This window comes from Anabrus simplex, chromosome 2, assembly GCF_040414725.1.
Source record: "Anabrus simplex isolate iqAnaSimp1 chromosome 2, ASM4041472v1, whole genome shotgun sequence".
Taxonomy (NCBI): Eukaryota; Metazoa; Arthropoda; class Insecta; order Orthoptera; family Tettigoniidae; genus Anabrus; species Anabrus simplex.
This window is the reverse complement of record NC_090266.1, coordinates 1,106,917,355-1,106,941,651: the sequence shown is the minus strand read 5'-3', so window position 1 is coordinate 1,106,941,651 and position 24,297 is coordinate 1,106,917,355. Positions and strand designations below refer to the sequence as shown.

The 24,297-nt window shown below is 39.0% G+C and overlaps 1 protein-coding gene across 3 annotated transcripts in view; it reads right to left on the bottom strand.

Moving 5' to 3' along the window:
- LOC136863312 (G-protein coupled receptor 143) overlaps positions 1–24,297 on the bottom strand; it is a 221,260-nt gene that overhangs the window by 171,289 nt on the left and 25,674 nt on the right. For all 3 annotated transcript variants that reach the window (XM_067139700.2, XM_067139697.2, XM_067139699.2), the window contains exon 2: positions 22,624–22,735. In XM_067139700.2, coding sequence (XP_066995801.2) covers positions 22,624–22,627 — 4 coding nt within the window. In that variant the 5' untranslated portion in view covers positions 22,628–22,735. The remainder of the gene's footprint in view (positions 1–22,623; positions 22,736–24,297) is intronic.

Genomic DNA, 24,297 nt, shown 5'->3' with positions numbered 1-24,297 from the left:
TGTCTGTTCAGAAGGTGCTATTTCCACCTTAACCATTGATTGTTGGATGCGCTTGTGAATGGTTGGCTGCTGAGAGAGCTCTTGCATTATTGTAGTGATAAAATAGTTCAAACCTATTGAAATAGCATAATTTTGTGTGTTTGTGATTCTTTTAGTGCTATTTATATACTGGTGTTTAGTGCTTGTTGGTAGAAATTGGGAGCAGTGATATTCATTTAAATTTTATAACAAGTAATTCAGCTGGTGTTCAGTAAATTACGTTTTCTAGGTTAAGTAGGACAGCTAGGTATACCTTGTTTCGAATTTAGGTTTAGGAAATATTTAGGTAATAATATTAACTTTGAAAATATCTGTAGGTTCGTTGGTATAATACTTACAAAGGCAGATTATCATAAGGAATAGAACCGTAATTTCCACCGCAATTCTCCGGCATTTCGTATAGATATCCGTTCAAACAATCACGAAGGGAATAATTTATTAAATTAAAAAACACTATACACCTGCAAACTTCGATTTAAAAAGAAGTTTAAAGAGATTACATGGTAATTTCACTGGATAATTATACGGTACTTAACAGTCTTTGGATTCTTGGTGATTGTTAATACTGCACATTCTGACGCGATCAAAGAGTACGGGCTGCATGCACTTGGTGGTTGTGTAAACAAATACAAAATCAGCTGATCACTTTATTCCGATAATTTGTAGCCTAAGGTCACGGCATACTTTGTACTGTACTTTGCACCTTCATTCATACATCGATTAAAAGGTAATAATTATTTTCCTATAGGGCCTATCGTAATAATATTGCAGTTCAAGCCCCCGGCGTACTTTTGACAAAAATTATTGTAGAAAACCTCTTATTTTTTCGGCATTTAAGGACACTTATATTCCCCGTCCCGCATAGTAGGGAAAATAATAGTAATCCACCAGCGGTAAAATTCATATAACCACATTTAAGTTTAGAATTGTAGTGCAGATATGGTATATTTAGATAGTACAGTATCTTACCTGCTATATTCGTGTGTATCCTTGTGTGTGTATCCATTAGAGCACAGTACTAATAATAATCTGTCTTAGCATTTTAGCTTTGTTGGTAATCTTTGAGTACAGTAGTTCGTGCAAATTTCAAACTTGCAATTTCAATTTCTGTTTGTGCTAAGTAGTGACATACGGTACCGGTATTGTAATTAGGATACATTTGAACATTGTTAAAAATCATTGTAGTGTACTGTACAGTAGTATACGAGTAAAATCTTATTAGAAATTAACGTGCTTATTTTATTATTGTAAAATTTTTGTGTAGTATAGTAGAGGTATCTGTAGAAAATCTCTTATTAAAATTCTGTTGCTGTAATTAGGACAGGCTTAACTGCAGTATAGAATTGTATAATTCTTGTATATTCCTTTCGGTATTCAGTAATTAACAGCAGTTTTTATCTGTTAGGGTGTTGTAGGATAAAAATAGAATACAACTAAGTAGTACTGTAGTGTAGTTGTATATTAATTAACTTATTGTCGTGTGATTTTTGAGTACTATCCCAGACAATATTTCTTTTCATTCATTTTGTTTTTTCAGAACTTATTTTATTTTTCCTCTTCATTTCATTTTTTTCCCCGTGAAGAATGACTAAAGAGTGCAAGTGTAGGAACTGTGGGTGTGGCAAGGCACTGAGGGGTATGAGGGAGGAGTTGGAGAGTTTGAGGGAGATAATTAGGATTCTCACAGAAGACAGGAAGGAAGGTAGGCCTCCCTCAAACAATGTACAGGTTACAGCAGGTGTAAAAGAGGGATGGGAAGGGATGAGAAGGAAAGGGGGGAACTGTAGGAGACACGTGGTCTAATGTTCTAAGGGGAAGGAGATTGCAGGCTAAGGGCTCTATTCAGGATCAGAATTCAGGACAGGTGTCTGTGAGAAATCGGTACGAGCCACTCCAGGTAGAGCAACAGAGGGAAGATGAGGAACAGGGAACTGTTGCTGAGATGTGCGGAACTAGGAGGAAGGGAAAAGGTAGAAAAGGGAAATGTAGAGTAGAGGATAGGAAAAGACAGGTGGAACAGGGTCATGGGAGGGAGAAAAGGGAGGAGGAAGTAGCTTCTGCGGCTATCAGGAAAGATAGGGCTGACCAGGAGGGGAGGGGATCAAAGGAGGTGGGTAGGGTCGAGGCTCTGGTCATGGGGGATTCCATCGTTAGACACGTAGGGAAAGTGTGTGGAGGAAAGGGAACCAGGGTAGAGTGTTATCCAGGAATTAGGTTGAGGCAGATGTTGAGAAAATTAGAAGAGAAGGAGGAGGGGAAGGAGAAGGTGGTAGTGTTTCATGTTGGTACCAACAACGTAAGGCAAGCTAATTTAAGTACCAACATAGTTGGGGATGTGTGGGATCTGGTAAATGCAGCACGGGTGAAGTTTAAGAAAGCGGAGATAGTTATCAGTGGAATACTGTGTAGGAGGGATACTGACTGTAGGGTGATTGGGGATTTAAATGAGACTATGGAGTGGGTATGTGGGAAACTGCGAGTGAAATTTCTAGACTCTAATGGGTGGATAGGAGATAGGGATCTGCGCTCAGATGGCCTTCACTTAAATTGCAGTGGTACGTATAAGTTAGGAAATTTGTTTAGAAGGATAATAGGGAGGTACATTCAGGGAAACGGGGTTGTCTAGGGAGCGGGGATGAGGGTACAGAGATCTGGAAGTAGGGATGACATAAAAATGTTAGTGTTGAACTGTAGAAGTACTGTAAAGAAAGGAATAGAATTAAGTAATTTAATAGATATATATTTACCAGATATTGTAATAGGAGTTGAATCATGGCTGAGAATTGATATAACGGATGCAGAAATTTTCTCACGGAAGTGGAGTATGTATCGTAGAGACAGGATAGGAATGGTGGGAGGGGGAGTATTCATTCTGGTGAAAGAAGAATTTGTAAGTTACGAGAAAGTTAAAGATGAGAAACATGAAATTCTAGATATAAGGCTCGTTTCTAAAGATAAATAGGCAACTTGATGTCTTTGGAGTGTAGAGACCAGGAAAGGGTAGCGCTGACACGGATTCCGAATTATTTGACAAGATAATCAGCTATGTGGGAAACAACACGGAAAGGAATGTGATTGTAGCGGGAGATCTGGCTTTACCAAATGTCAATTGGGACGGAAATGCAAACGACAGAAAGCATGACCAACAAATGGCAAATAAGCTAATATGGGAAGGACAGCTAATTCAGAAAGTGATGGAACCAAATAGAAGCAAAAATATCCTGGACGTGGTGCTGATAAAACCAGATGAGCTCTATAGAGAAACCGAAGTAATAGATGGAATTAATGATCACGAAGGGTTTTTTATCATAGTCAAAAATAAATGTGATAGAAAGGAAGGTTATAAAAGTAGGACTATTAGGCAGTACCATATGGCTGATAAAGCAGGCATGAGGCAGTTTTAAAACAGTAATTATGATCGGTGGAAAATGGTAAATAAGAATGTAAACAGACTCTGGGATGGGTTTAAAGAAATTGTGTGTTGAGAAAGGTGAAAACAGGTTTGCACGTTTAAAGGTGGCAAGGAATGGTAGAGACTCACCTTATTATAATAGAAAAATAAAGAGACTAAGAAAGAGGTGCAGATTGGAAAGAAATAGAGTTAGAAATGGCTGTGGAAGTAAGGAGAAATTGAAGAAACTTACTAGGAAATTGAATCTAGCAAAGCAGGCAGCTAAGGATAATATGATGGCAAGCATAATTGGCAGTCATACAAATTTGAGTGAAAAATGGAATGGTATGTATAGGCAGAAACAGGTTCCAAGAAGGACATTCCAGGAATAATTAATGAACATGGAGAGTGTGTATGTGAGGATCTTCAAAAGGCAGAAGTATTCAGTCAGCAGTATGTAAAGATTGTTGGTTACAAGAAAAATGTCCAGATAGAGGAGGTGACTAATGCTAAAGAAGTATTAAAATTTACATATGATAACAATGCTATTTACAATAAGATACAAAAGTTGAAAACTAGAACAGCAGCAGAATTGATAAGATTTCTGGGGATATACTAAAGACAATGGGTCGGGATATAGTAATTACACTGACTTAGCAAAAGTCATGGGATAATCACCTAATAGCGTGTGGGGCCTCCTCTGGCCCTGCGAACTGCAGTGAGACGCCGTGGTAGTGAGTCGACAAGTCCCTGGTAGTCCTCTGGACGCAGCTGACACCAAATCGTTTGCAGAGCGGCTGCCAATGCTGGTCTGTTCGTGGGTGCAGGATCCATGGTACGGAGCCTACGTTCCAGGACATCCCAGATATGGTCGATAGGGTTCATATCGGGGCTCCTGGGTGGCCATGGCAGTCGTTGGACCTCCGCTGCATGTTCCTGGAACCATTCCCAGGCTACGTGGGAGTGATGTGGCGGCGCGTTATATCTTGAAACACCACAGAACTGTGTGGGCGCTGGAAGGCCAAAAATGGGTGGAGATGGTTTCCGAGCAGCTCAACCTACAGCGTACCATTCAAAGTCTCTTCCAGAAGAAATAGGGGGCCCATTCCATACCAGTAAAATGCACCCCAGACCATAACAGAGACACCACCGCCCTGGACCACACCGTCGAGGCAGGCGGGATCCATCGCTTCATGTGGTCTGCGCAATACACGGCGTCTCCCATCGGCATGGTGCAGTTACCATATCACGTTACGCCATTGTTCCAGTGTCCATCCCTGGTGACTGGCGACAAATGCGCGTCGTTGTGCCCGATGGCGTTGGGTTAACAGTGGCACCCGTGTGCGGCGCCGGCTCCCATACCCCACAAAACCAATGTTCCTACGGATTATCCACTGAGAGACGTGTCTAGCACAGCCTGTGTTGAATTGAGCCGTGATCTGTCGCACGGTTGCCCGTCTGTCACTATTGACAATCCGTCTCAGATGTCGCCGGTCACGGTCATCGAGGGTGGCTGGACGGCCAGTCGTTCGTCTATTGTGGATGGTGACACCCGCATTCAATCATTCATGATACACCCTGGACACGGTTGATCGCGTAAAGCCGAATTCCTGCACCACTTCCGAAATCGCACATCCCATCCGTAGGGCACCGACCACCATATCCTGTTCGAATGGTGTCAGCTCACGATGACGTTCCATGTTAGGGTACGGCCATAGTGCACCGCTTCCCGCTTCCTGCTTTATTGCGGCGGGGGAGCGGGAAAGAAAAGATAGTGAAAACTGATTGGGGCGGCCATAGTGCACCCGCCTACCTGCGTAAACCAGCTCAAACCGCTTCTACCCGCTTTAACAGGAAATAATTATTATTTCTTTTCCCCGCTTGAACTGCTTACCGCCCAACACGCCCGGTCAGTCTGCTGTTTATCCTCCGAATGGGCACGTTGTTCTCACTCTTGCTTTTATAACGGAAGCGGATAACGACATTTTAATTTCCAAAGTATTTATGAAAAGTGTAATTTGGGACAAAAGGTTGCAAGCCTATGCCAACGTTGTTGACAAAGCATGGAAGGAAATAGCTGCTGAAATGGGTGTTGAAGACGGTAAGTGAGAAATAGACAGTACTTTATTATTATTATTATTGTTGTTGTTGTTGTTGTTATTATTATTATTATTATTATCAACACAAATTAAGTCGTCATTATTATATCAAACAACTACATTCGTAGTTACTAAACATTACTGCATTTCCCAGTGATGTGTTTTCAGGTATTTCCTAATGGTTGAATAGTTTTGAACGGGACTCCAGATGATCAGCGAGTTATTAACAGTATAAAACTAAGTAAATAATGAATCGATAAACTAATAATTTTGTTTTCTCAGATGGGGTTCTGCGGAAAAAGTGGAAGTATCTGAGAGACCAATTCGCCATAGAAATGGGAAAGTTCCCTCCCTGTCGTTCAGGTGATGCTGGCGGTCATCCAGAATCCAAATGGCCATATTCTAAATCACTGATGTTTTTAGTGGGCATCGTCAACCCAAGAACTACATCGAGCAACTTGAAAAACAGTAAAACTCCAGCTCAAATGAGCATTCTGAAATGGTTGCCCACACTGCTGCTGGGTGTGGAATTGAACTTACGGAAGGTGTTCAGGAAGTGGAAAAACAACACACAGCTAAGGAAACACAGCGGGATGAACCCATAGGCTTGCCAAGAAAAAGGAAGCAAGATGAATTAAGTGCAAAGTATAAACAGAAAATGATACTGATTGAGGAAAAAAAAGGCTTCTTTGTTGGAACGCGTCATACAAGAACGCAGATGTGACCGATGTGACGACAATGATGATGCATTGTTCTTTCGAAGCGTTTTGGCTTGTGTAAGCAAAATACCGCAACATTTGAAACTGTGGCTCAGAAAGAGACTTCAGCAATTACTTGACGAGTTTGTTTACCCGAGTACCCAGGATATTGCACACATTCCCAGCCCTAATTTCAGTCATGGTGGTACTTCATACTCAAATGAAGAGACCGTTCAGACCGCACTTCATGCTGATGCATTTGAGACATTGCGCACTAGGTCAAACGAAACTGTTAGGTGAATTTGTGTTACGTTAAAAAGTGTAATGCTAAACATTTTCATTCATATTTAGGCCTACTTCGTATTCATTCTCTAATAAAATTAGTTTTGAAAAAGTGTACTTTTAATGCTTCCACCATTAATTTATCGTGGACATTACATGTTTTTATTTTATTTTATAAGACGATGTACGTCGCACCGACACAGATAGGTCTTATGGCGACGATGGGACAGGAAAGGTCTAGGAGTGGGAAGGAAGCGGCCGTGGCCTTAATTAAGCTACAGCCCCAGCGTTTACCTGGTGGAAAATGGGAAACCACGGAAAACCATGTTCAGGGCTGCCGACAGCGGGGTTCGAACCCACTATCTCCCGAATACTTGATACTGGCCGCACTTAAGCGACTGCAGCTATCGAGCTCGGTAATTAAATAGTTAGGCCTATAGCCTAACTATTGTTATAAAATCCTGTTCAAAAATATCACACCATCTCATTTTCCCTTTTGTGTAAAAAAAACGATAAAAATTAATAATTCAAGACTACTTTCCTCAAAGTTACTTCTGGAAGAATTTTCTGTTGGTGAAAGTTACACCATCCTTTTCTTATCCAGCATTCGATTTTGTTCAAGATGGAGTCTGTTCATCCTTTCGGGAATATTCGTAAAATTTCTCGGGGTGAGCTTTCAGCTGAGAAAACAAAGTATGTTATTCTCCTACTTTAAGGCGAGTTCTGTTCATTTCATACCGGGCGAGTTGGCCGTGCGGTTAGGGGCACGCGGCTGTGAGCTTGCATCCGTGAAATGTCGGCAGCCCTGAAGATGGTTTTCCATGGTTTCCCATTTTCACACCAGGCAAATGCTGCGGATGTACCTTAATTAAGGCCACGACCGCTTCCTTCCAACTCCCAGACCTTTCCTATCCCATCGTCGCCATCAGACCTATTTGTGTTGGTGTAATATAAAGCCACTAGCAAAAAAATTTTCATTTCGTGGACGTTTGTAATTCTTTCTTGTTTAATTTTATGATAAATAATATCTGTTGTCAACAACATATACATTAGATCCTCGCGTGACACCTCTATCTTGCCTACTGACAGATGCTTCCGGCCTTCCGCGAGCGGTGCACTATAACCACCACCAGCTAGAATCGCGTGGGTTCACCTCGCTGCTTGCAACTGGCACGGTTTACACGACAAAGCGAGAAGCAGGAAGCGGTGCACTATGGACGTACCCTTACACCGGTCACATGCACAGCCACTGCTCACAAGGTCTCCTATACAACTGCCGCTGGCACAGGGGGCATGTGGTGCACAGACAACACACCTGATCATCAGTCCTCCGCTATCCAATGACATTTGCTCAGTGTATTTGATTATTGTTTGGTTGAAGGAGCTATACCAAATGAATGGAGAGTTGCTATAGTAGCCCCTGTGTATAAAGGAAAGGGTGATAAACATAAAGCTGAAAATTACAGGCCAGTAAGTTTGACATGCGTTGTATGTAAGCTTTGGGAAGGCATTCTTTCTGATTACATTAGACATGTTTGCAAAATTAATAACTGGTTTGATAGAAGGCAATTCGGTTTCAGGAAAGGTTTTTCCACTGAAGCTCAACTTGTAGGATTCCAACAAGATATAGCAGATATTTTGAATTCTGGAGGTCAAATGGACTATATTGTGATTGACCTGTCTAAAGCATTTGATAGGGTGGATCATGGGGTACTACTGGCAAAAATGAGTGCAATTGGACTAGACAAGAGAGTGACTGAATGGGTTGCTATATTACTTCATTCAAGAACTGGAAAAAATCCAATGAAAGGCAGCTCGATTTGTTCTGGGTGATTTCCGACAAAAGAGTAGCGTTACAAAATTGTTGCAAAGTTTGGGCTGGGAAGAACTGGGAGAAAGGAGAGAGCTGCTCGACTGAATGATATGTTCCGAGCTGTCAGCGGAGAAATATCATGGAATGACATTAGTAGACAAATAAGTTTGAGAGGCGTCTTTAAATGTAGGAAAGATCACAATATGAAGATAAAGTTGGAATACAAGAGGAAAAATTGGGGCAAATATTCATTTATAGGAAGGGGAGTTAGGGATTGGAATAACTTACCAAGGGAGATGTTCAATAAATTTCCAATGTCATTGAAATTATTTAAGAAAAGGCTAGGAAAACAACAGATAGGGAGTCTGCCACCTGGGCAACTGCCCTAAATGCAGATGAGTATAAAGTGATTAACCGCCAACATCCGATTGTTCGGACGTTTGAGGTTCAGTCTAAAAACGCCAACGTCCGATTGATTGGACGCTCCGGTAAAAAATATTTTTTTAAATTATTTATTTGTGTTAATAATATTTAATACATGTTTTGGACTAGTATAGGATTAAATAAGACTATAAACAACAAGTTTTAGAGTTGGTAGCACTGATAACCTTGTATAAGCTGATGTTTTGTTGTAGTAGTTGGCAGGAGTAAGTCCGCTGCAAGGTGCTAGCACATGACAAGCTATGAGCTTCTACCACTTCCCGCCTAGCCCTGCTGTCTTTCTCTCAGTTCACTGTTTGTCATTGTCGCTGTCAGTGCATTATTCCTTTCCTGTGTGTGAAATGTGTCGTTCGCCGTTGAGTGAAAATACCATTCAACATCTCGTTGCAGATGATGATTTCCTTAGTGAGAGTGAGTTTGACAAATGACAAACCAGTTCGTCTTCAGAAGTTAGTGAAACTGATGTGGAAAACAGTGATTCAGACTCAACGTATTCCCTTATTGCTACTTCCAGTATGAGTTTTCGGAACAACGTAACAAATAGTTCTATAAATAGGTCGATCTTGTCATCGTCTGAGGAGGACGACCCTCCTACCACTGATCAAACTACATCTACAATTCAGCCACCCCATGGTCGTGGCCGCCCCCAGTGTCTTTCCTGATGTTTCCAGCAGCGAATCTGAACGTGACCGTGACGGGTGGGACTAGATTGTTGAGGGAAATGACATCTTACACAGTCATTCCTTCGCATTCAATGAAATTCCCGGCAGTGAACATTGTCCACTTCGGAATTCTCCTACCTCATATTTTGATCTTTTCTTTCTTATGTCTTTCTTGAACATGTTAGTGACTTACACAAACATGTATGCAAGATTTTATTCTGAAAAATCACCATAAATTTGGAAGACACAGCAGGAATTGCGTTTGGAGACCTGTAAGCTTTGTTGAGATGAAAGCTTTCCTTGCTGTCTTAGTGAACATAGGTTTGAATTTTAAAAAACAACAATTGAATTGTATTGGAGTACCAAATCTTTCCAACACATTCCGTGGTTTAGCAAAATGTTGCTTAGTAGTGACATACGGTACCTGTATTGTAAATAGGATACGTCTGAAAGTAGTTTAAAAATTACTGTAGTGTACAGTAGTATACGAGTAATATCCTATTAGAATTTAGCGTGCTCATTTTATTATTGTAAAATATTTGTGTAGTAGGCCTACTGGTATAGTAGAGGTATCCGTAGAAACTCTTACTAAAATTCTGTGGTTGTAATTAGGATAGGCTTAATTGCAGTTTGGAATTGTGTAGATCTTGTGTATTCCTTTCGACATTCAGTAATTAACAGCAGTTTTTATCCTGTTAGGGGTTGTAGGATAAAAAATAGAGTACGACTAAGTAGTATTGTAGTGTAGTTGTATATTAATTACCTTATTGTCGTGTGATCTTTGAATACTATCCCAGACAATATATCACTCCGTTCATTTTTTGCAAATAAGTTATTTTATTTTTCCTTTCCTTTTCATTTTTTCCGTAAAGAACGGCTAAGGAGTGCAAGTGGAGGAACTGTGGGTGTGGCGAGGCACTGAGGGGTATGAAGGAGGAGTTGGAGAGTTTGAGGGAGATAATTAGGATTCTCACAGAAGACAGGAAGGAAGATAGGACTCCCTCAAACAATGTACAGGTTACAGTAGGTGTACAAGTGGGAGGGGAAGGAAAGGGGGGAGTTGTAGAAGACAGGTGGTCTAATGTTCTAAGGGGAAGGAGATTGCAGGCTAAGACCTCTATTCAGGATCAGAGTTCAGGGCAGATGTGTGTGTGAGAAATCGGTAGGAGTCACTCCAGGTAGAACAACAGAGGGAAGATGAGGGACAAGGAACTGTTGTTGAGATGTGTGGAAGTAGGAGGAAGGGGAGAGGTAGCAAAGGGAAATGTAGAGTAGAGGAAAGGAAAAGACAGGTGGAACAGGGTCAAGGGACGGAGAAAAGGGAGGAGGAAGTAGCTTCTGCAGCTATCAGGAAAGATAGGGCTGACCAGGAGGGGAGGGGATCAAATGAGGTGGGTAGGGTTGAGGCTCTGGTCATGGGGGATTCCATCGTTAGATACGTGGGGAAAGTGTGTGGAGGAAAGGGAACCAGTGTAGAGTGCTATCCAGGAATTAGGTTGAGGCAGATGTTGAGGAAAGTAGAAGAGTGGGAGGAGGGGAAGGAGAAGGTGGTAGTGTTTCATGTTGGTACCAACAACGTAAGGCAAGCTGATATAAGTACCAACATAGTTGGGGATGTGTGGGATCTGGTAAATGCAGCACGGGTGAAATTTAAGAAAGCGGAGATTGTTATTAGTGGAATACTGTGTAGGAGGGATACTGACTGGAGGGTGATTGGGGATTTAAATGAGACTATGAAGTGGGTATGTGGGAAACTGGGAGTGAAATTTCCAGATCCTAAAGGGTGGGTAGGAGATGGGGATCTGCGCTCAGATGGCCTTCACTAAAACCGCAGTGGTACGTATAAGTTAGGAAATTTGTTTGGAAGGGTAATAGGGAGGTACATTCAGGGAAACGGTGTGGTCTAGAGAGCGGTGATAAGGGAACAGGGAACTGGAAATCAAGTAGGGATGACATAATATTGTTAGTGTTGAACTGTAGAAGTAATGCAAGAAAGGAATAGAATTAAGTAATTTAATAGATATATATTTACCAGATATTGTAATAGGGGTTGAATCATGGCTGAGAAATAATATAATGGATGCAGAAATTTTCTTATGTAACTGGAGTGTGTATCGTAGAGATAGGATTGGAATGGTGGGAGGGGGAGTATTCATTCATTCTGGTGAAGGAAGAATTTGTAAGCTACGAAAAAGTTAAAGATGTAGCAAAGGCTTTTCAGTCTGTCAAACACATAGCAAATACAATGTAAATTAAAACACTAAAAGCATATCTGTAAAACACACACTAACATACAAAGAATGACATGTTTCATTCTACAAGAACATCCTCAGATTCTATCAAATCACTTAAAATAAGCTTATATATGTACAGTATTGTTTACGTAGCGTATACTTGTCAATGATAGAGAGATGAGTGATAACATGAAACAGTAATGACAAAAATAAATTATATACAATTATAATATAGTGAAAAACTTACGTATTTATCTAGACTGCCGATGTTAAGTCTGTTGTCACCAAACACTATTTCAGGACTGTCCTGTCAGGACTGTACAATACTGTACATATATAAGCTTATTTTAAGTGATTTGATAGAATCTGAGGATGTTCTTGTAGAACGAAACATGTCATTCTTTGTATGTTAGTGTGTGTTTTACAGATATGCTTTTAGTGTTTTAATTTACATTGTATTTGCTATGTGTTTGACAGACTGAAAAGCCTTTGCTACATTTAACTAAGTCAACACTGGAAAACATGGCTTCATTTTTAACAAACAAAAAGTTAAAGATGAGACACATGAAATTCTAGGTGTAAGGCTCATTTCTAAAGATAAGAGGCAACTTGATATATTTGGAGTGTACAGACTGACACGGATTCTGAATTATTTGATAAGATAATCAGCTATGTAGGAAACGACATGGAAAGAAATGTGATTGTAGCGTGAGATCTGAATTTACCAGATGTCAATTGGGAAGGAAATGCGAACGACAGGAAGCATGACCAACAAATGGCAAATAAGTTAATATGGGAAGGACAGCTAATTCAGAAAGTGATGGAACCAAATAGAAGCAAAAATATCCTGGACGTGGTGCTGACAAAACTAGATGAGCTCTATAGAGAAACTGAAGTAATAGATGGTATTAGTGATCATGAAGCTGTTTTTGTCGTAGTTAAAGATAAATGTGATAGAAAGGAAGGACTTAAAAGTAGGACTATAAGGCAGTACCATATGGCTGATAAAGCAAGCATGAGGCAGTTTCTAAAAAGTAACTATGATCGGTGGAAAACGGTAAATAAAAATATAAACAGACTCTGGGATGGTTTTAAAGCAATTGTTGAGGAATGCGAAAACAGGTTTGTACCTTTACGGGTGGTAAGGAATGGTAAAGACCCACCTTATTATAATAGAGAAATAAAGAGACTAAGAAAGAGGTGCAGATTGGAAAGAAATAGAGTTAGAAATGGCTGTGGAAGTAAGGAGAAATTGAAGAAACTTACTAGGAAATTGAATCTAGCAAAGCAGGCAGCTAAGGATAATATGATGGCAAGCATAATTGGCAGTCATACAAATTTTAGTGAAAAATGGAAGTGTATGTATAGGTATTTTAAGGCAGAAACAGGTTCCAAAAAGGACATTCCAGGAATAATTAATGAACAAGGGGAGTGTGTATGTGAGGATCTTCAAAAGGCAGAAGTATTCAGTCAGCATTATGCAAAGATTGTTGGTTACAAGGATAATATCCAGATAGAGGAGGAGACTAAGGCTAAAAAAGTATTAAAATTTACATATGATAACAATGACATTTACAATAAGATACAAATTTGAAAACTAGAAAAGCGGCTGGAATTGATAAGATTTCTGGGGATATACTACAGACAATGGGTTGGGATATATTCCAATATCTGAAGTACTTATTTGATTATTGTTTGGTCGTTGGAGCTATACCAGATGAATGGAGAGTTGCTATCGTAGCCCCTGGGTATGAAGGAAAAAGTGATAGACATAAAGCTGAAAATTACAGGCCAGTAAGTTTGACGTGCATTGTATGTAAGCTTTGTGAAGGCATACTTTCTGATTATATTAGACATGTTTGTGAAATTTATAACTGGTTCGATAGAAGGCAGTTCGGTTCTAGGAATGGTTATTCCACTGAAGCTCAACTTGTAGGATTCCAGCAAGATATAGCAGATATCTTGGATTCAGGAGGTCAAATGGACTGTATCGCGATTGACCTGTCTAAAGCATTTGATAGGGTGGATCATGGGAGACTACTGGCAAAAATGAGTGCAATTGGACTAGACAAAAGAGTGACTGAATGGGTTGCTATATTTCTAGAAAATAGATCTCAGAGAATTATAGTAGGTGAAGCTTTATCTGACCATGTAATGATTAAGAGGGGAATTCCTCAGGCAATATTATTGGACCATTATGTTTCCTTACATATATAAATGATATGAGTAAAGAAGTGGAATCAGAGGTAAGACTTTTTGCGGATGATGTTATTCTGTATAGACTAATAAATAAGTTACAATATTGTGAGCAATTGCAAAATGACCTCGATAATATTGTAAGATGGACAGTAACCAATGGTATGATGATAAACGGGGTTAAAAGTCAGGTTGTGAGTTTCACAAATAGGAAAAGTCCTCTCAGTTTTAATTACTGCGTTGATGGGGTGAAAGTTCCTTTTGGGGATCATTGTAAGTATCTAGCTGTTAATATAAGGAAAGATCTTCACTGAGGTAATCACATAAATGGGATTGTAGCTAAAGGGTACAGGTCTCTGCACATGGTTATGAGGGTGTTTAGGTGTTGTAGTAAGGATGTAAAGGAGAGGGCATATAAGTCTCTGGTAAGACCCCAACTAGAGTATGGCTCCAGTGTATGGGACCCTCACCAGGATTACCTGATTCAAGAACTGGAAAAAATCCAAAGAAAAGCAGCTCGACTTGTTTTGGGTGATTTCCGACAAAAGAGTAGCGTTACAAAAATGTTGCAAAGTTTGGGCTGGGAAGAATTGGGACAAAGAAGAAGAGCAGCTTGACTAAGTGGTATGATCCGACCTGTCAGCAGAGAGATGGCGTGGAATGACATTAGTAGACGAATAAGTTTGGGTGGCGTTTATAAAAGTAGGAAAGATCACAATATGAATATAAAGTTGGAATTCAAGAGGACAAACTGGGGCAAATATTCATTTATAGGAAGGGGAGTTAGGGATTGGACTAACTTACCAAGGAGGAGATGTTCAATAAATTTACAATTTCTTTGAAATCATTTAGGAAAAGGCTAGGAAAACAACAGATAGGGAATCTTGCACCTGAGTGACTGCCCTAAATGCAGATCAGTATTGATTGATTCCAGTCAATTCTGAAATATTTTCACATGGTAGACACTTGAATATTGCCAAAACCGTGACAGCCCGGCTATGACCCCTGTGCTCGATTTAGTCCTATACAGTAATTGATCATGACAATAGAGTTTTCAGACGTTACTACACCCCTAATGAACAACTGTCGATTGACGAGAGTTTAGTTGGGACGAGAAACCATACGCAGCCGCTACAATATATGCCCAACAAGCATCACTACAAGTGGGGAATCAAGTTGTGGTTACTCTGTGATAATGTTACGCATTACTGCTTGTCATTTTTTTGCTACAACGGTAAGAGGGATCAAGATTAAAATAGTGACAGTGGAAAAAACGGGCTTGGTTATACGGTTGTGATGAAGTTGTTGGAAATGGGTAATTACTTGAATAAGGGGTTCCATTTGTTCGTAGACAACTTCTTTACCTCACTTTCTCTAGCTAAGGCTTTGTATTCAATATTGACACATCTAACTGGCACATTACGTAGTAATCGGAAAGGAATACCCTCTCCTCTGAAGCAAACATTTTCTATTGGACAAACTAAATATCGCCGCAAAGGATTTATGCTGATGGGGGGCAGTCGGCTAAAAATATCGCAGAAAAAGCAAGTACTTCTCCTGTCTACAAAGGCCGAGGCAAAAAGTGAAATTAAATCAAAGGAGAAAGGAAACAAGTTATTTATAACCAGCAAGCCATCTGTTATTCGGCAGTACAATTCTTATATGGGCGGAGTTGACTCATCAGATCAAATGCTGTACTGCTATTTAGATGAGCGTCGGACACCAAAGCATTGGAAAAAAGTGACATTTCACATTTTTGGAAGAATGATAATCAACTTGTACATTTTGTATAAAGATAATACAGACAAACCCCTATCAAGACTTGACTTCACAATTTCATTAGTTGAGGAACTAGCTGCCGAGTGGCTTGGTGACCAAGCGGCAATTCAGCTCCCGCGGGCGGGCTATGAACCCCTTACTCTTTTAACGGGAAAAAAAATAAAATAACGCAACTGTTCCGTATGCAACAAGATCAGTACCAGTCAAGGTGGTAAAAGGAAAACGATCATATACATTTGTAAACAGTGTAAGAAGGGTGCACACCCTTTGTGCCTCCCTAAGCACATTTGCTAGAGCATGTCATAAACATGTCTAAATATTAGTAAATAGTTTCTTGTATCATATTTTTAAGGCAAAAAGTGAATTTCTGAGTGTTCAATGTGTGTGAAATAGACATTAGTAATCACATTTTACTTAAAACAAACCAGGAACTGCAGCCATTTGCATATTATGTAAGATTAGAAAATTTCATGTTAATGTAATAATAATAATAATAATAATAATAATAATAATAATAATAATAATAATAATAATAATAATAATAATAATAACAATATTTTAACTGTAATATTGTACATGAAGCTCTATCTTTTTATGTGTGGCATAGGAAACACCACCTCTCTAAAATAATGGTTTTTTATTCACAAAATACTTTTATTCAGAGAAAGAAAATACAGTGAAACTCGGTTTTCCTGCCTAAGAAGTGTGATATTCTTGATCCCTTGATCAGTTGCATTAAGATATATGTATATTTGTCCCGTTTAAAATGTTCTGTTGTAAATATATTTCCCGGTTAAACAGTTCAGATTTTAGAGCCCCTTGAGATAGAAAATGTCCTCTCAAAGCAGCCCATGGTTAGAACCCTCCCATCTCCGCGCAAGTTGCACCTTGTGTTAGACCATTCGCGCGCTCGCGGTGTGTCTCTGGTGTCGCGGAACCTGTGCGGGCTTGCCAAGGCCACATATGACGTCACGCTATGACAACACGGACACCAGATGCTCACTCTCACCTTGTGGAATCGAATCAAATCCATCAGTCGAAATTTCCACACCACCGTTCCATCTAGCGGAATAGAATTGAACAGGATTCTACGTGGGAAATATAAAGCATGCAATCGATGGTTTGATAAAACGTTAATGCAGTAATTTGCGGGCCGCGACAGGGTGAAGTCATTAATCGAGGTGGCCTAAAAATTAATTAAAAACCGTAAAGTGTATTTGTCCACAACATTACTGTTAATCTACCACAAAATTGAATATTCTAACATGTACTTTTCATTCCCTTGCTTATTTCCTTCCAGGCATTCTCTCTTACATTGTTGTTGCAATAATACTTATGGGTCTTGCTGTAGAGAAAATTACGTTTTTGAACTAAACTGATAACATTTCCCATGTCCATTATTAGTGACAGGGTGTCCACCAAATCCAGATTTTAAAATTCCCTGACATTTCCCTGTTTTCCAGACATAAAAACCAGTTTTTTTCCCTGACACATGATAACAAAAAACATAATTATAAAGAAAGTGTCAGTAATATTAAAATACATTTTTAAAACTTGACATATAAAAAAAATTAGCAATTAATGTGCATATTAAAACTTGGAAGTTTAATTTAGTCTGATTAAATTCACTTTAAGTTTTTTTTAATGTATTACCATTACTGCTTCAGCGAAGAAACTTCTTTGTAGCCACCAACGACTCGAGCTTCTGCCATCACCCTCCACTTCTTTTCTAATTCTTTCAGCAACAAAGCAGACTTTCTCTTATTTTTTGCAAAGAATCTTCTACTTCCAATATTTCACGTTTCTCCTTTAGATTTTGAACGTACAAAGCATGAGCACTCCTTGCAGCATGGAGCATGTTCTTCTTAATGGAGACCTTTTCAATTCCACCAGGGTTTGGGATAGAATCATATATTATTGTTTGTGCTACAAGGCATACTTGTAGCATGTCCTCTACTATAATTTTTTTATTAACAGGAAAACCACATTCAAGTGAAGCATTTCCATGAAACAATATTGGTATCATTTTGAGAAATGAAGCCAACTTTTCTGTTTTCAATTTTACTATTGGAAGAACAGTGCAAAGCCAAAAGTGATCTAACCTCTCGTCTTTAGAATACAAAGAATTCACTTCTTTCAAAGTATCATTCTCACAAACAGAAGTGAACTCCCTTTGTACATGAATGGCTTCATTACCCGAGATCCATTTGTTTTCAACAAAGGCATTTAAAGCTATCCTTAGCAGTCTGCTGCTTAGAGGCTACTTGGTTACACTTGGATCGAAACAAGAAATTACTTCAGTCAGTTTATATGTTAGCGGTGAGCAGATGTGGCCAACAGCTGGAAACTGCAGATGATGACGACGATATGACAGCGGTGACCTTTCCAGTAACTATTTGCACAAAGCTACCATTCCTCTTAGACAATCTGTGCAAAACGCTAATATATCTCTATCATTTAATCCTGGATTGCCATGAAGTGCTGCTTTAGCAGCATAACCCATGTCAATATTAGATGCAGGCAGAAGATTTTCTTTACTGTGTAAATACGTTTTAGGAGATTTTCTGAAGACTGCAGTGACTCAGACTTAACAAACCTTGTCATGATATTTATCATCAATGAAAGATTCATAAAGGAGTGATGCAAATGGGAAATCTGTCTGAAACTTTTAGGAATGGTCCCAAATCTCCAACAAGTGATAATAAAAATGACAACTTGGCCTTAAGAACCTTATCTTTAAGTGAAGTTGATACCATTTTGAAGCTGTTACAGCTTGGGATTTTCTTGTCTTTGTTTGTTCCTTCCACATATTTTTCGACATTAGGTAGGATATCTACAGCATGTTCAATGACTTGAAAATTTTCAAGCCATCTTATAGCACAATATTTCGAAGGAAATACGTTTGAACCTGAATAATGTATATAATCAGCACGACTTGCAGGAGCGTAGCAAAACAAGAAGTGAAGAGCACGAAGAAACTCTGCAATATTCCACTGGGTTTCTTTTACTGCCATTTTATATGAATTGTGCACATTATGCAAGCCACAAGATCCAATGTTCAACAAAATAGGAGCATCTAGATCATCTAATAAATCACCAAAATCCTGAAGGAACTTTTTATTAACATTTGGATCATCCACTGAAATTTGTAATTTTTTTTTAGATAGAGTCCTTGCTGTGCTTGCAAAAACCATTCAACAAATCTGAGGAGGTAGAGTGACCAAGAAACATGGAATCAATAGTATCAGGATTGAAATAATGAACTACAAGATCCATTTGGCCTATCTGAGAAACTTTATTCAGCGACTCATCAAACCCAACGGTGAAATGTGTGCACTTACTACCCATCTCAAGAACTTGTTTATGGAAATAGAGAGCCAAACCATGAGTGATTGTATATGCAACTTTTGTTCTGTGCAGTTGAACTTTCAAAGCTGTTTCAGAGTCTGGAAACATTACTAGAAAAAACTGATAACGCAATACAGCTCTAATTCATCGAGCTCACCATTCCCCAACAACACAGAATATTCAATAGTAAGCAGATCAAAACATTGAAAATTCGATCGATCAATCATATAGCTATTGATATTATTGATTACTTCACATTCGAGATCACACTTTAACTTTTCATTAAAATTTATTCCTGGCATAACAGACATACCCTAGATTAATGTTATAAAAACTGAAAAATGTGTTTGTATTACACGGATAAATAAGGTATGTCAATTTTATCTGGCAGAAGAATGAATTTCCAGATTTTTTCCTGAATTCCCTGACATTTCCAGGTTTTCCCGTTAATTATCGAATTCCCTGACATTTCCCTGTTTCCCGGGTTTTCCATATGGGTGGATACCCTGTAGTGAGGTAAACAAAAACAACTTCTCGACTCTATGCAGGAAACAGCCGACTTGCCAGCAGCCAGCTAATACACATGCCGCCTAACAGCCGGCCGAAAGATCCCGATCGTTTACGAAGTTGAACAACTGTTGATTGCCAACTGGGTGTTGGTGGGAGGCACACAGAGGCATTGCAATACCACGTGTTGGCATAAAATGGAAAGTTATTTTTAATTTTACCTTTATATGAACTAAACATTGTATTATCATATCACTCGTAATTATTACATCGCATTATTAGAACGTAGCAGAAGGATGAGGAGACGCGAAATAAAATTCTCGCGGGGAAAGAAACTGTTTATGTTTAGATGTGGTAGTGTTGCTACTGTGCCTTTATCACTCCCACGTAATACCCAAGATACTTTTCCATGCACTCATTTCTGCAACTTCGAACCTGTGTTTCTTTTCTCTATTACTATAGCATGAAGAGGAATGAAGCGGGAAAATAAACTCAATACTGGCTTGGCCATGCGCTACTTGTGAAACAGCCAGAAACTACACCCGTTGCCATGACAGCCAGTAGGAATGCAGGGGTAATTTAGGCCTAGGTTCTAAGAATCTCTAAGAATAAGTTGCCAAATTTCCCATTTGCTGCCGTTATCCTTGAAGCAGGTGCCGGGGGGTGTGAGGAAGATAGAAACCACATGCTAACAAACTGTAGTACACGTCTTGTCTTTGCGTCTTGTAAGCCTAAGCTACGGATTGCCAAGCATAGTGTAGCGTCGTAATTGGTACGAATAGGAGTCGGTGAAGTTAGTTGTACTTGTAATATCAACTTACAAACGTTTTAAGTGAAAATGAGCGGAACTCAGAGGAAAGAGATCAAGCGAAAGGCACTAACAATAAAAGACAAAGTGGAGATTATCAGGAAAGTGGACTCATCTACACTGGGGATGCCGCCGTCTACTTTCAACGGCATTATAGCGAAGAAAGAAGAGATCTTTGCTTCTGCAGGGAATACTTCAGCAAATTGTAAGGAAGTTAAATCTGAAAAGCACGATGAAATAGAACAAGCTCTGCTAATATGGTTTAAACAGCAGCGAAGTTTAAACATACCTTTCAGTGGGATTATTGTGCAGGAGAAAGCCGCATGCAAATTAAGGGTACCTTTTACCGCGTCGAACGGGTGACTGGACCGCTTTAAAAATCGAGCCGGCATCGTTTACAAAACAATTTGTGGCGAAGCAGAGAGTGTAAGTGCGGAGGAAAGGGAAGCGTGGAAGGAAATTGTTCTGCCTGCTAAAATAAACAAACCTTGCAACATTTTTATATAATATGTTCCCTTCTCTTATCAAATATATTTATAATACGGTATGTTCAATTATTTTACTTTATCTCTAAAAATATTGTCATGATAATCAAATTTTTATATTGTGGCAGCTCTTATATATTGGCCTATTTCGGTATTGTTCACAAACAAGGAAATCTGTTGGCTGTGTGTTTCACATGTATTTCAAAGTACAGAATAAGTTTTTGGGCATTACCCCTTTTAAGAAGTTTCCTGCTTAAGAAGTTTTTTTTTTTTTTTTTTTTTTTTTTGCAGTCCCTTGAAAAACTTCTTAACAGAGTTTCACAGTATTTATTTGAGTTATTACTTCATAAAATAAAAATTCACAAAATTAAAGTGCATTAATTTACATCAATAAAATGCCCAAAGCATTACCTTCAAAACAAAATAATGTCCATCCAATTTACATAAACTGAACAGAAGTTATTACGAATAATTTACTGCAAGGTAAAATGTGCACATTAGGCCTTGACGGTATAGGTCTTGGACACCGCGTATGAGGCTGGCGGTCAAAGGGTTGTGGGAAAAGCGCAAGAAAGGTAAAATAAAGGTACGTGGAACGTACCCAGGAATTACATCTTCCTAGCCTGGATTGCTCATGGCAATCGATAATATTCAACTACTGTAATGCATGTTGATGGAATATTGATTTCTTTTTTCTGAAGTGGAAACAGTACCTTTTGAACAGACACTTCTTAAATATACTTCGGTCCATCTGATAACATGAAACTTAGTATTTAAGGTAAATCTGATCACCATGTAGAGAAAGTAACCATGTCCATACTTTTTAGAATATATTCCACAATATTTTAATTTACAGGTGTAAACATAAGTCTTTTCCAGTTTCACATATGCCAGCGAACAGTATGCAGCAAATGAATTGACACATATGTCAGTTTACTTGTCTGACATTAACCTACCAACACACAAGTTGAGTCATCCAAACATTAGCGTCTGTGTTGTATCGTTCAGTGATCATGTCAACGTTTATGCCTGAAAAATAACTTTTTTGGCATGCATGGCCTTTGTTATTTAAAAGGCTGGGGAAAGTCATAGTTTGCTGGTAGAAACATATGGCGAACACGCTCCATCGATGAGAACATGTGAGACAATGTTTCAACAATTTAAACGGGGTGATTTCAATGTGAAAGACAGTGCACGCTGTGATGTATTATGAACTCTTGAAGCCCGGCGAAACTGTTAATGCACAACGCTATCGCCAACAAATGATTAACTTAAATCACACATTGATCGAAAGACGACCAGAAAGGGTCAGAAGACATGGCAAAGCGATTTTATTACACGACAATGTGCCATCTCACACAGTAAAACCAGTGAAAGACACCTTGAATCAGTTGGATAGGACATCCTTCCGGACCTGTTGTACTTCCCCGACCTGGCGCCATGTGACTTTCATGTCTTCGCATCAATGGGGCATGTGCTCGCAGAGCAGCACTTCAGCAATTTCAAGGAAGTTGGAAAATGGCTCGACAAATGGTTTGCCGCATAAGACAAGCAGTTTTTCTTGCATGGTATTTGTAACTTTCCTGAAAGATGGGTGAAGTGTGCAGAAGCCAATGGCCAATATTTCAAATAAACAAAAAAATGAATTTTCCTTGAAAATTACGTGTTCTTTTTACCACAAAAACCGGCAAAAACTTATGCATATAGCTGGTAAATGATCCATCACACTGAAAGAGAAAGCCAGCAACATAATTTTGATGAGTGTGTCCAACCGAGAAGCTAGATTTTGGTCCGTTCTGGACCGACTGACTCAAGTACAGTGTATTTATCTGTCAACTTACCCATAGATGCCAGCAAATCTGCTAAAGCTAGCCAAATTATTATCTGGCGACCTCGAGTTGCAGAGAAAGAAAACCATCTGTGAGGCAAGTTTGAATCTTCTCGAGGAAGAACCTGAAAAATGAGAACAAACCACGTTCATATTTAACAAATAATTGCTATGTAATAAGTAGAGATTACCGTATATACTCATGCAATTTCCTCTCAGTTTCATCAAAGTCAGAGAAAGTTTTTAATGTTGCCATTAATGCTTTCACGGCCTGTACTTATAGACATGATAGTGTATAGGCTATTGGGCTTATGCCGTGTCAAGAAAATAAGGTGAAATTCTTAACGTTTCGCAGAGAACTGTGCTCTGCGTCCTCAGAAGAAATCTCGACTGTCCACGAGAAAGGCTTCTTAAACAATGACAACTTTGAATTTGGACGTTATAATAGAAATGGAAATGGTACGTTCATTCGCCACCAGATGGCCCCCAGGACGTGGCACAAGCCTAGCGTTCGAAGCGGAAGCTGACCGAACCATCACAATCAGACTAAGAGGTTCACATAACGTGTTTGCGTAACATATGACAGGTGTAAGACATAGACATTAGCCTGGAATGAAACATCTGGCGATGAGGAATGTACGGATTTGGAAAACACTGAGACGAAATAACAATAGTGAAGGGACAGGGAAGGGAACTACCTACGTAAATTTTTAATGGCTGGCAACCAGGTATTACTTAATTGATAGCCGGTGTCCCTGTTAAAATTGTTAGGATTTCTACGTATTTCCACAGCTTTCATATACTAACAATTTGTTGGTTATTTTGATCCACCTTTTCAATACAAATTACAGTTTGTGTTGCTAAGTTGTAATGTTACAACACTAATTTACCGGGACATGTTTCGCTTTTATTCATAAGCATCATCAGCCTATACTATTGCCTCAAGGTTTGTCATTTTTGGGTTGTTGTTACAAATTTCATTACATTGAATGTAAATCTGATTTCAGTGATAACAATATTTAAAACAAGAATAATGTACACATTAAAAATTATGACAATATGATTTGAAATGTTGAAATGGATTAACTCTTAATTCTAAAACACATTGACGTCCAAAACATAGTTTTTAATTTGGCTAAAAATTGTTTGCAATGTTAAAATAAAATTGATTCAACTATAATTTGGCATTAAAATTTGAGTCATAAATATAAATATTGGATGTTAATATATAGGAGCCATAGTTTCTGAAGTGCATTGGTTTCTAGATTACAGTAACATTTCAGTATTGAGAATTATAGTTAAGAATTGTGCTCTCTAAATAATGTTATTTAAAAAGACTGTAATTTTGCATTATGCGTGATTAGTCATGATGATAATCTAGAATTGAAGTCTTGAGTTCGTTGGAAAACGGCTTCTAGATTTGATGAGGCTTGCTGCTGCAGTTTGGCTATTTGATCAGAGGAAGTATTGACAATTTAATTCTTGTTTGTAGCGACCAGACTCTCCGTTGGAAGTTGATTGTTTTGATGTAAGTTATGGTTAAGAGGGGCTTCAATCCAAATTTTGAGTACTGGTATCTGATTATGTTTCTTTCGATTTATGGAATGGAAGAAGCCTCCCTTTGTCTGCTGCTACAGAATCTTGTGGGCCTTATTGTGTTACTGTGACGTGACGAACTCAAGACAGT